The following is a 13692-nucleotide window of genomic DNA, read 5'->3' as shown; positions in this document are numbered from 1 at the left end:
CCTTGCACAGAGTTGCACAGAGTTGAGGGATAATGCGTTGATCAGGGTGTGTCTTTTTGTACACAAAAGCTGATCGCCTCATGCAAGTGAATAATGCAATTGGGTAATTGAATACGCTAAAAAAAATCATGAGAAAAGTGGGGACCCAGCCAGCACAAGCAGTGTGGTTTTGTCTGCCTTGGGGTGGTGTACCCCTATGAAGAAAGTTCTTCTAGCATTTACCACAAATGCGAACACCATTGGCGCTCAGGTGGTGTAGCGGTAAAAAACGTGTTGGTTTGAAACTCAGCTCTGCCATCTGGCTGGGCTGGGAACCTACATGAACAACAATTGGCTGTTGTTCATACAGGGTGGGAGCCAGATAGGGACCTCATAACTGATGCAATTACGACCTCTGCTGGCTAGTTGATAACGTCTGCACAGAGTTGAGGGATAATGCGTTGATCAGGGTGTGTCTCTCTGTACACAAAATCTGATCCGCATATGAACTCGCCTCATGCAGGTGAAAAGATGCAGTCGGCTACTGCACACATGTCGGAGGGGGCGTGTGTCAGTCTCGCTCTCCTCAATCAGGGCGAGGATCGGCATCAGTAGAGAGGAAGCATATTGCAATTGGGTAATTGGATACGCTAAAAAAGTTGGGAATAAAGGGGGAGAAAATGCATAAACAAAAAAAATGTAAACACCACATTATCAGCTGTTCTTAGCATAAATGATGTCTCGCAATAATTCAAAGGTCAGAGAATGCCAACGCTATGGAAAATGATGCCCTCTGGAGTCCAGGTGCAATAATTAGCAATTTTCTAGATCTGAGATCATGATATCGTATGATAAAAAATATATTTCTGTTTATTATAACCTAATTGCTAGGATCTAATCATAACGCCACACTGTCCTTATGTTTCTGTCCATTAGGAGACTGATAGGTAAAAGAAAAAAGAATATAAAAAAAAAAGAAGAGAGAAGACATCCTGTCAACTAAAGCAAGATCAAAGGCAACGTCAAATGCCTACCCGCCACTACCAAAAGGAATGACAAGGAGAGCTATCGAGGCATGGCAGCCGGATAAAAGATGACATTCCCTCCCACCTGGGCTCGCCAAGCAGCCTCATTAAGGGTCGCCTTTGACGGCTCCTTTAAGATGGAGAAGAAAAAAGAGACGGAGCAAAAAAGGACCTGTCTCCAGGGACTGAATCTCTTACATAACCCCTCAATAATAAATCAGCTATGCTGCAAAATATACCGCCTGAAGTTAGCATCAGGGTGAGCGCCGTGGTTGCACTGGGGAATAACACAGGACTGGAGGGGTGTTTTACATCACGGCTTGTTTGGGGCAGGGCATAATTTATGAGGCTTGAAATACACAAGATCCGACCCCGTATTGTTCCCAAAGGTTCATGGATGTATTTGGGAGAGTGTTTTTGTGTGTGGGTGTTACTAATGAGAGTTTTCGGTCATTCGGTCATTTATTGTAATAGAAAGACAAGAGGTCTGAAGAGTGCTGTGAAAAAGTAAATCTACCCTTTCTGATTGCCTCGGTTACATTAAGTGCTTTCGATTAATTAAATAAACATCCCCATATCATGATGCTGCCACCGCCATGCTTCACTGTAGGGATGGTGCCTGGTTTCCGCCAGACATGACGCTTGGTATTCAGATCAAAAAGTTGAATTTGGTTTCATCAGACCAGAGAATCTTGTTTCTCATGGTTTGAGAGTCCTCTAGGTGCCTTTTTGTGCTTTATGTGCCTTTTACTTAGGAGTGGCTTCCGTCTGGCCACTCTACCATAAAGGCGTGGTTTGTGAAGTGCTGATTGGATGGTTGATCTTCTGGTAGGTTCTCCCATCTCTACAAGGATACACTGGAGTGACCCTCGGGTTCCTGCTCACCTCCCTGGCCAAGGCCCGTCTTCCCCGATCACTCAGTTTGGTCGGGCGGTCCGGTCTAGGAAGATTTTTGGTGGTTACAAACTTCCATTCCATTTATGCATGATGGTGGCCACTGTGCTCTTTGGGACGTGTAAAGCTACAGCAATTGTTCTGGGTGTAATGTATGAGGCTTGAAATACACAAGATCAGACCCTGTATTGTTCCAAAAGGTACATGGATGTATTTGGGAGAGTGTTTATGTGTGTGGGTGTTACTAATGAGAGTTTTTCGGTCATTCTGTCATTTTTTGTAATAGAAAGACAAGAGGTCTGAAGAGTGCTATGAAAAAGTAAATCTACCCTTTCTGATTGCCTCGGTTACATTAAGTGGTTTCGAGTAATTAAAATAAACATATTACACAAAGGGAAATAGAGTAAACACTATATTGAAATTCTTGCATCACATTTCCCATCAGTTTCTACAGCCAAATGCATATCTTCTTCAACATAGTCTTTTACTATGTAGGAGAAAACATTTTAATTTATATGAGAAGTCCTAATTCATAATCAAATACTACTTAGAATGTGTAGATATATTCAAGGCATGATTGTCAGTAGTCATATTTCAATATTCCATGAATACGGCTACAATGGAATGTTACTGGAAATAAGTGCATCATTTGCATTTTATGCCTCCAAAACCCAGTTCTAGCTGGTTTAGACCAGTTCCTATGTTCTAGCTAAGAAATCTCTGCTAGTGATTTTCTACTGTCCTACAAGGACGCAGACATTGGGGTATATAAGACTGATTATTTTCTTCTATTTTATTTTTCCCTCTTATCACACTGTCCTACATGAGCCTTTGTTGGTGCGATCCTTCTCTGCAGACAAGACTCATAATCCAGCCTCTGATGTATTTAATTAAGGGTTTTTTCCCACTACAGCTGTTACTCTTTTACATCTTTTGTAGGAATTTGTGCCCACTATTTTTGGAAGAGCTGAATTACACCGACTAGGCATAACATTATGACCGCTGACAGGTGAACTGAATGTGTTAGAAGCTGGAAAAATGGGCAAGCGTAAGGATTTGAGCGAGTTTGACAAGGGCCAAATTGTAATGGCTAGACGACTGGGTCAGAGCATCTCCAAAACTGCAGCTCTTGTGGGGTGTATCTATCAAAGTGGTCCAAGGAAGGAACAGTGGTAAACCGGCGACAGGGCCATGGGCAGCCAAGGCTCATGGATGCACGTGGGGAGCGAAGGCTGGCCCGTGAGGTCCGATCCAACAGATGAGCTACTGTAGCTCAAATTGCTGAAGGAGTTAATGCTGGTTCTGATAGAAAGGTGTCAGAATACATGCTGACCCCGTCCACTGCCGAAAACGCCAACAATGGGCACGTGAGCATCAGAACTGGACCACAGAGCAATGGAAGAAGGTGGCCTGGTCTGATGAATCATGTTTTCTTTTACATCACGTGGGTGCGTGTGTGTCACTTACCTGGGGAACACATGGCACCAGGATGCACTATGGGAAGAAGGCAAGCCGGCGGATACAGTGTAATGCTTTGAGCAACGTTCTGCTGGGAAACCTTGGGTCCTGCCATCCATGTGAGTGTTACTTTGACACGTATCACCTACCTAAGCATCGTTGCAGACCATGTACACCCTTGTATGGAAACAGTATTCCCTGATGGCTGTGGCCTCTTTCAGCAGGATAATGCACCCAACAAAGAGTTTGAGGAATTGACTTGGCCTCAAAATTCCCCAGATCTCAATCCAGTTGAGCATCTGTGGGACGTGCTGGACAAACAAGTCCGATCCATGGAGGCCCCACCTCACAACTTACAGGAGTTAAAGGATCTGCTGCTAACATCTTGATGCCAGATACAACAGCACACCTTCAGGGGTCTAGTGAAGTCCATGCCCCGACAGGTCAGGGCTGTTTTGGCAGCAAAAGGGGGTTCAACACAATATTAGGAAGGTGGTCATAATGTTATGCCTTATCGGGGTATATGTTTTTGTGCATGAACTGCTTTTTTCAGGTCTCACCACTTCATCTTTACTGAGCACAAAGTCAGAACTATGACAAACCGATCGTTTTTAGCCTTTAAATGTGAATTTATACCTACCTCTCGTTGTGGTCTATAGCCAGTCAAAAATCAAACCGTTTTTACACCTCACTTTCATGCCTTCACAATATCTTGATACGGTTATGCCAATAAAGCCATCTTAAATTCCATAAAATGAAATTGAACTGACAATTCCCAAATGAGACAGATGTAAATGACTCTAAATAGCCAGCCACAGTGTAACTAATGGATGGAACTAAGTGGATCTAAATGAGTCACGGAGATAAGATGAAGACGGGCATTATCAGAGCGATCGGGTCCGCTTTCCCTTACCGTACACCAGCAGCGTGTATTGGTCAGCTGCACGCCCGTAGTTGTTGTGAGCCTGGCACAGGTAGGTGCCGTTATGTGACTGGCTTAGACGGGACATGACGAGTGTGGTACCGGATATCTCTGCCCTTTCAGGGAGGGTGTCGTTCACTCGTGACCACTGGATGTCCCGTGGCCTGGAGAAACAGAGACAAGAGAAACAAAGACAGCATTTTAAAAAACACAATCTGCTTAGAAAGCCTCTTTTGGGTCCGGTGTACAGAATGTGCAATTTTACGTTGTAACAGACCATATTGAACACCCATGGGTATGGTTATGTACGTTTTCCGGATTGCTCCTGAGATACCACAAAATTCCTTCAATTGGACATTTTTTTAGGTTATGTTGGGCCAGAATTTTATAATAAAGATTAGAAATTGTACTTTTAAATGTGATGTGGAGTATTATTTTAGACTGTGCTAAAAACTGCTGAGACGTTTTATGTACAACGTCATAAACATACATAATACATTAAAACCACCTCCTTGTTTCTAAGCACATTGTCCATTTTATCGGCTTCACTTACCATATAGGAGTACTTTGTAGTTCTACAATTACTGACTGTAGTCCATCTGTTTCTCTGCATGCTTTGTTAGCCCCCTTTCATGCTGTTCTTCAGTGGTCAGGACCCCCACAGTACCACTACAGAGCAGGTATTATTTGGGTGGTGGATCATTCTCAGCACTGCAGTGACACTGACATGGTGATGGTGTGTTAGTGTGTGTTGTGCTGGTATGAGTGGATCAGACACAGCAGCGCTGCTGGAGATTTCAAAACACCTCACTGTCACTGCTGGACTGAGAATAGTCCACCAACCAAAAAAATATCCAGCCAACAGCGCCCTGTGGGCAGCGTCCTGTGACCACTGATGAAGGTCTAGAAGATGACCAACTCAAACAGCAGCAGTAGATGAGCGATCGTCTCTGACTTTACATCTACAAGGTGGACCAACTAGGTAGGAGTGTCTAATAGAGCGGATACGGTATTTAAAAACTCCAGCAGCGCTGCTGTGTCTGATCCACCAGCACAACACACAATAACACACCACCACCATGTCATTTTCACTTCAGTGCTGAGAATGATCCACCACCTAAATAATATCTGCTCTGTGGTGGTCCTGACCATTGAAGAACAAGGTGAAAGCAGGCTAAAAGTCAGTAATTGTAGAGCTACAAAGTGGTTCTACATGGTAAGTGGAGCTGATAAAATGGACAGTGAGTGTAGAAACAAGGAGGTGGTTTTAATGTTATGGCTGTTAAGTGTATAATAATTCTTATGTCCTGTTGCAACATGCAGAGGGCAGGAACAAGATTTGGCTTAAACATCATCAACCCATGGACTTAACCTATCTCTTGTTGTGTAATAGGGTCTGTCTGAAAACCTAGTGACTAAATAATGAGGGAGCATCTGATGCTTCCTTAACGTTGAAGGCAATCCCAGCATTCAGTGCGGCACAACTTTGCTCACCAAAAATTACAAATATGGCGGATGAATGCGGAGCAATAAATGGAGTTCTTTTCAGATGTAAACAAATTCCCAGTGATTTTTAATTTGTATTAAGGTGTATTAAGGTAACTTATTTGCAATTTAACCATCAGTACACAGAGGAAGAGATTAGCTGGCATGATAGTGGGTTGTGCCGTCTCAGCCCATTGGTTTGAATGACCAGAGGCTAACTGTATTAGCTAGGTAAGCGAAAACTAGATAGGCAGCAAGGCAGCTTACTAGGTTTTCAGATACACCCATAAAATAGCTTTATTTGTCATACTTACTTATACAGGTGTACAGTACAACAAAATTATTTTTTCACCTATTCAAGCTTGGTTGGTAGCTGGGGTCAGAGAGCAGGGTCAGCCGAGAGGGTTAAGGGCCTTGCTTAAGGGCCCAACAGTGGCTGCATTGCTGAGCTGGGACTCAAACTCTCAACCTCTACCTACTTGGCTACCACTGTCCCAATGTGTACTGGTTTGGGGAAAGCTCCCTAATACCAATCAATCAGAATATTGTTGTATGTTGTCAATGTCAATAACAAACTGATGCCACATGACAATGAGTTTAATGTAATTCAACAGCATCCCTAGTCACCAGATCCTAATCCAATAGAGCAGTGTTTTTTAAACTTTTTCTCCAGTGACCCACATTTTGTCTATGAATTTTACCGTGACCCAGGCAACACAAACAATTCATCAAAACAAAATATACTTAATTAATAAGAATGGTGGCAATCTGGTACCACTGTGGTTTAAAAGAGCGGGATATTCCGCTAGCACACCAGCGCAGAGATTCTGAACTCCTCGGTTTAAAACTCAGCGTTGCCACCAATCGGCTGGGCGCCATCTAGTGGGCATAATCGGCAATGCCTGCAGCAGACACGGTTCTACTAGTTGGAGGGCAGATAGAGAGGTGCCTGTTCAGAGTGCATAGGTAAAAAAAGGGTTCTGCTAAGGGTTGCGCGTGGGTCGGAGGGGGCGTGAGCAGCAATATACCCACCGACAGCAATCAGGGATCCCCCAGCAGTGGAAGGCAAACTGACTATGCTAAATTGGGAGAAAATGGGAGAAAATGCAGAAATAAAAGCGATGTAACTTAAAGCCTCCTCAAGGGGGCATTTATGTACAAGTAATTTTCGTGTTTTTTGCCTGTTAAAATTCATTTATTTAATTACTATTATTTTTTCTGTGGTCCATTTTATGGCTTTTTTGGGACCTTTGGGACATGGTAGAACCAGCAATTAATAAATCTGCAGCAGTTGCATAATGTAATGTCCACATGGACCAACATCTTTAAGAATCTAGTTAATTCCATGACACACAGAATTAAGGCTGTTCTGAGAGCACTGGCGAAAGCAAACAAGCCTTTATATGATGTTTCTAATAAAAAGAACCAATTTTCTACATTTCTAGTGAATCAAAAAGAACCAAAAAGACAGTAGTCCACTGGCAAACCATCTGGAACCTGAAGTCCAACTGCAAAACAATACCTTGGCTGCAGTAAAAAGATGATGAATGAAAAAAGGGATTATGATTCATGCGCAGTCACAGCTGTGAGATGATCCATGAGCTTGCGCCGAACCCAGCGGCTAAAAAATGCTTCATCCCTCATGCCTTCCTGGCTAGATTACAATTCCTCCATCAGCTCTGCCAGCAATCCCACTGGATACTTTTAATTACAGTCTGTCCAGGATTCAGAGCCCCATGTCATCCATGGGCACACACAGGACTCAACAAACAGCTGGAGGCCACTAATAAACACAGGCTTCTGACAACAGCGGACAGGGTTTAATTGGTGATTAATGTCAGACGAGCGGGATCGTTATGACTCTATATTGGAGCGATGGGTTCTGTGAGACATCACTTTGGGTCTTGGGAGCGTCCATGACTGTCATCCTGCCATCTATATATATTTTAGAAGCTGCTGCCACTTTCTGTGCCAGCTTACTCATATAAATGCGTCATAGATCTTTCTTCTATATTGCCTTCTATCTTCCAATGGGTGACAAAGTAAAGAACAGGTTTGAATACACTAAATGGCAAAATGTATATAGACACTTCATCCTAAGCTTGATGGAGTGTTTCAAATCCCAGTTTCCAGTGGAAGACCTAGGTAAGTACTTCCCCTCTTCTCCCCTCCCCCTTTTATTATTAATTAATCAATTAATTAATTAATTTTTTTTTGCAATCCCCCCCAATTTTTCTCCCTAATCTAGTTGTATTCAATTACCCTGATTGCATTAGGCTTCCCGATACAACCCTCCACTGCTGACTGAGGAGCGCCACAACTGACACACACCCACTCCGACACGTGTGTAGTAGTCGACTACATCTTTTCACATGCACGAGGCGAGTTCATATGCAGATCAGCTTTGTGTACGAAAAGCCACACCCTGATCAACACATTATTCCTCAATTCCTATTCCTATTATTGCATCAGTTATAAGGAACTCTGGTCCGGCTTCCCACCCTGTATGAACAACAGCCAATCGTTATTCATGTAGGTTCCCAGCCTACCGGAAGGCAGAGCTGAGATTCAGAGACTTACTTTTATGCCTTCATAATGTTTTGCTTGATACGGTGGGTTAGCGTATAGCGTAAGCTTGATAGAGTGTGTCTGTGGGAATTTGTGCCGATTCAGTCAAAAAACATTTACAGAGCAATTGATATTCCAAGTTGAAAACATTAGTGATTAATTTTATACACCTAGTAGCAATGGGTGTGACTGAAATACCCAAACTCAACAGTTAGAAGTGGTGTCTACATACTTTTACTAATATACTACACAGGGAATCAAACCATTCACCGTTGAAGTGTGTCTATTTGGATTTGTGGCAATTATATATTTTTTAGGTGGACCATAAGGTATGTGTGATGTAAACACCTAAAATCAATAATTAGTAGGGGTGTCTACATACTTTTGACCATGTAGTTTATCCATGAAGTTACCTACCTTACTACCTACCTACTCAATTATCTATAGGGATGTAATGATGCACCACAAGACAGTTAAAAATTGATTCGCATGTGTAACATCGGTTTACATGTATAATGAATCGATGTTCACTTTAAACAACAGAGGGCACTGGCGCTATTCACCTCGCCTGGTTGACGTCACTACAGGGTTGCCAGGTTCGGAATTTTCCAGCCAAATTTATTTATGTGAGGATACTTTCTTTATTTGTATTATTCATATATTTATTTACTGTGGGATTTATTTCATTTCAGTTCACAAAAAGAGAAATGTGCAGCATTGTTTTGCATAGTTTGTATCTACCTCAGAAATAAAAGGACATTCATTATGTAGATAAATAAAAGATAAGCACAAATACAGTATTTTATTTTATTTTTTAAGAGAAAAAATAAAAGGAAACTTTGTCATAATTTGTCTTCAATTTAATTTTGTTTAAATAATGGGGAAAAAATCGTATCGTGAACCCAGTATCGTGTATCGCATCGCGCGTAGCGTGTCTCGTTACATCCCTACTTATCTAGCTTTCTATTGTCTATTCTCTTTTTATTTATCTATGGCACCCCCCCCCCCCCCCCCCCCCCTTCACCCCATACTCCATCTGTCCAGACCACCAATCCCTTTATAATACCCCCTTCTGCACTTTAAAGGCTATACTGAATCCATAATTCCTCACAACTCCATCCATCATCTGTCCACTTCTTCAAAATGTCATGATGTTGGCACATTTTCCAGATTTGTCCATCTATCCTTCCCTCACTGGATGCATAGAGGACTCTAAGGGGCTTTAATGGCTCTGTGCTTAAAGCTTTGAGGTCACTTGTTAAGGTCACTTGTAGTAATGCTCATCATGATAGGACAATTGTACTACATGGAGTAAAAATGGGGGAAAAAACTGATATTCTTAAAATTAGCCTGTAGTTTAGAGCCAGCATACAGAGGTGCAAGTAAAAATCATTAAAGGTAACACAGGGGAACTTAAGTAAAAGAACAACACATTTATCAACAGCAAAAACAACTTTTCCAATATAAAATACACACGTTACACTAAACTATATAGAGAAAAGTATTAGGACACCCCTTGTAATTTTGGAATTCATGTGTTTCAACCACAACAATTGCTAATAGGTCTAATAAAATCAATTATATAAAAGAAATGTATGCTTCCAACTTTGCAGCAACAGTTTAGGGAAGGCTCTTTCCTGTTCCAGCATGACCACTGCCATCCTGTGCACAAAGCAAGATCTATAAAGACATGAAGACACTCTTGGTTCGAAGAAACTCCAGTGTACTGCACAGATCCCTGACCTCAGCCCCACTGAACAGCTTTGGAATGAACTGGAACATCAATTAAAGCTTTCTGGACTTCAGCGCCCAGCCATCTGAATGCTGTGTTGACTGAATGAGCACAAATTCCCACAGTTGTGTTGTAACATAGAGGTCACTCTATTTATCACCATTTGTTTTGAAATGGGATACCCAACAAGCTTATGGTCAGGTGTCCAAATACTTTTGATTTACAGTGTACTATACAATTGAACTCAGTGGGTATACACTTACTGACTGTGGCCCATCTGTCACTCTGTTTATAAATCGAAACGGACCCCCCAAAGGACCCAACAGACCATATGATTGATACTTGAGTGGTTCATCATTCTCACCACTGCAATGACACTAATGTGATAACATGGTTGGAAGTTGTACTAGTGTAAGTGTAGCAGGTGCAGCAGTGTTGTTGGGATTTTTAGTGCTGTGAGTAGATTAGTGCTCCAACTAAAATGCAAAGCTAACAGCATCCTGCGATCAGAAGCATCCACAAAGAGACAATAATAATAAGTTGAAAAGTATCTGGTCAATGGGGGTCCTATGGGGGTGACAATGTGTACAAAGCAAAGGATGTGCTACAGTCAGTAATTGTATACTCACAAACTTCCTCTGTGTATCAGAAGCAGCTCATAAAATAAGTAATAAATGTACATATCATATACTGTAGGTGTACCTAATAAAGTGCTTACTATGTACTTCCAGTCATACTTATGATATTTACACATATAATGTTGTTTGACTTTGTACATATGTGTCACGACTCAAGCCTCTGTGTGTTTATGTGCCACGCCCCTCTCTCCAGGAGCACATGTTTAGGTTGGCAAGCCAAGTCTCGGGCTAATTACCCACAGCTGCACCTTGTCTGAGGTAATAAGCTCATTGGATTTAAGAAGGCAGCTTGGGAACAGTCATTTGAGACTATTTTGAATTTGACTTTGCTCTGCCATGCACTGGTCTGTTAGTCCATGCTCGTTTCTACTCTTGTCCATGTTTAGAAGTTTAGTGTTTAGTCTAGTTCATGTCTTGTGTTTAGTGATGGCAAAATGAAGCCTCATGAACCAATGGGGCTTTCCAGTCCAAAGATTCGCCAAAAGGTTCATTACTCGAAGCCTCATGAACTGTTCTCACTAGTGACACCTGCTGTTAAAAGAGAAATATGACAATCTACAGTAATCTGAGCCAGAGTATCTTTGAATGTCTATATAGGAAATCAACCATCTTTGCCAATCTGTATCAATGAATATAAAAGGTTGTTTGCTAGGAAATATTATTAGGTATTAAGTGATGATAAACACTTAAAATAAATACAACAATGATGACACTGACACTGAATGTAAATGTGCTTATTAAACTGGGAGTGCAAGAGTGCTTTATGAATGATGTGTTTACTGAACTTTGAGTGAAGGACAGTAAACTACGACAAAGAAGTATGGAGAAGGGACAAATTCAACTTATTGATTTTTATTTAAAAACATAAGCTTTTTAACAGTGTTGGGGTTTAGGCGATTCCTTTTTTTGGATACAATCTCCCCAGCCTTAGAGAATACCCTTTCACATGGCACTGAGGAGGCTGGAATGCATAAAAACGTTTGTGCCAACTTATATAAATGTGGATATATATATTTATGTTTGCTCCAGTACATGAGTGGATATTCTTGTCTGGGCAGGTTTACTTCAGATAAGTATCTGTCAACTTCAATGGTTGCATCAATATAGATGTATGTAGATAATATAGATGTATATAAATGATAATACAGATGTATATTAATAATAATATAGGTAATTAAGATATATAATACTATATATATATATATATATATATATATACAGTGTATCACAAAAGTGAGTACACCCCTCACATTTCTGCAAATATTTTATTATATCTTTTCATGGGACAACACTATAGAAATAAAACTTGGATATAACTTAGAGTAGTCAGTGTACAGCTTGTATAGCAGTGTAGATTTACTGTCTTCTGAAAATAACTCAACACACAGCCATTAATGTCTAAATGGCTGGCAACATAAGTGAGTACACCCCACAGTGAACATGTCCAAATTGTGCCCAAATGTGTCGTTGTCCCTCCCTGGTGTCATGTGTCAAGGTCCCAGGTGTAAATGGGGAGCAGGGCTGTTAAATTTGGTGTTTTGGGTACAATTCTCTCATACTGGCCACTGGATATTCAACATGGCACCTCATGGCAAAGAACTCTCTGAGGATGTGAGAAATAGAATTGTTGCTCTCCACAAAGATGGCCTGGGCTATAAGAAGATTGCTAACACCCTGAAACTGAGCTACAGCATGGTGGCCAAGGTCATACAGCGGTTTTCCAGGACAGGTTCCACTCGGAACAGGCTTCGCCAGGGTCGACCAAAGAAGTTGAGTCCACGTGTTCGGCGTCATATCCAGAGGTTGGCTTTAAAAAATAGACACATGAGTGCTGCCAGCATTGCTGCAGAGGTTGAAGACGTGGGAGGTCAGCCTGTCAGTGCTCAGACCATACGCCGCTCACTGCATCAACTCGGTCTGCATGGTCGTCATCCCAGAAGGAAGCTGACGCACAAGAAAGCCCGCAAACAGTTTGCTGAAGACAAGCAGTCCAAGAACATGGATTACTGGAATGCCCTGTGGTCTGATAAGACCAAGATAAACTTGTTTGGCTCAGATGGTGTCCAGCATGTGTGGCGGCGCCCTGGTGAGAAGTACCAAGACAACTGTATCTTGCCTACAGTCAAGCATGGTGGTGGTAGCATCATGGTCTTGGGCTGCATGAGTGTTGCTGGCACTGGGGAGCTGCAGTTCATTGAGGGAAACATGAATTCCAACATGTACTGTGACATTCTGAAACAGAGCATGATCCCCTCCCTTCGAAAACTGGGCCTCATAGCAGTTTTCCAACAGGATAACGACCCCAAACACAACCTCCAAGATGACAACTGCCTTGCTGAGGAAGCTGAAGGTAAAGGTGATGGACTAAACCCAATTGAGCACCTGTGGCGCATCCTCAAGTGGAAGGTGGAGGAGTTCAAGGTGTCTAACATCCACCAGCTCCGTGATGTCATCATGGAGGAGTGGAAGAGGATTCCAGTAGCAACCTGTGCAGCTCTGGTGAATTCCATGCCCAGGAGGGTTAAGGCAGTGCTGGATAATAATGGTGGTCACACAAAATATTGACACTTTGGGCACAATTTGGACATGTTCACTGTGGGGTGTACTCACTTATGTTGCCAGCTATTTAGACATTAATGACTGTGTGTTGAGTTATTTTCAGAAGACAGTAAATCTACACTGCTATACAAGTTGTACACTGACTACTCTAAGTTATATCCAAGTTTTATTTCTATAGTGTTGTCCCATGAAAAGATATAATAAAATATTTGCAGAAATGTGAGGGGTGTACTCACTTTTGTGATACACTGTATATATATATATATATATATATATATATATATATATATATATATAAACACTAAACTACTCAACTAACTAGTCTACTAAACCCTAACCTAATAATATAAATATTAGATATAATTATATTAATAACTGATAATATTACTATAATAATTATAACTGATATAATCTACAGTATAATGTTATTAC

At 41.5% G+C, this 13692-nt stretch overlaps 2 protein-coding genes across 2 annotated transcripts in view; both read right to left on the bottom strand.

Annotated features, from left to right (window-relative positions):
- The window catches only part of rps19 (ribosomal protein S19), a 505685-nt gene that overhangs the window by 104212 nt on the left and 387781 nt on the right, over positions 1 to 13692 (bottom strand). The window lies entirely within an intron of this gene.
- Positions 1 to 13692, bottom strand: part of cadm4 (cell adhesion molecule 4) — a 433110-nt gene that overhangs the window by 39044 nt on the left and 380374 nt on the right. Inside the window, exon 6 of the mRNA XM_062992793.1 lies at positions 4270 to 4442. Within this exon, the coding sequence (XP_062848863.1) occupies positions 4270 to 4442 (173 nt within the window). The remainder of the gene's footprint in view (positions 1 to 4269; positions 4443 to 13692) is intronic.

The sequence above is a fragment of the Trichomycterus rosablanca genome, chromosome 3 (genome assembly GCF_030014385.1).
Source record: "Trichomycterus rosablanca isolate fTriRos1 chromosome 3, fTriRos1.hap1, whole genome shotgun sequence".
Taxonomy (NCBI): Eukaryota; Metazoa; Chordata; class Actinopteri; order Siluriformes; family Trichomycteridae; genus Trichomycterus; species Trichomycterus rosablanca.
The sequence above is the reverse complement of the archived record's forward strand: the minus strand, read 5'-3'. Positions and strand labels throughout refer to the sequence as shown.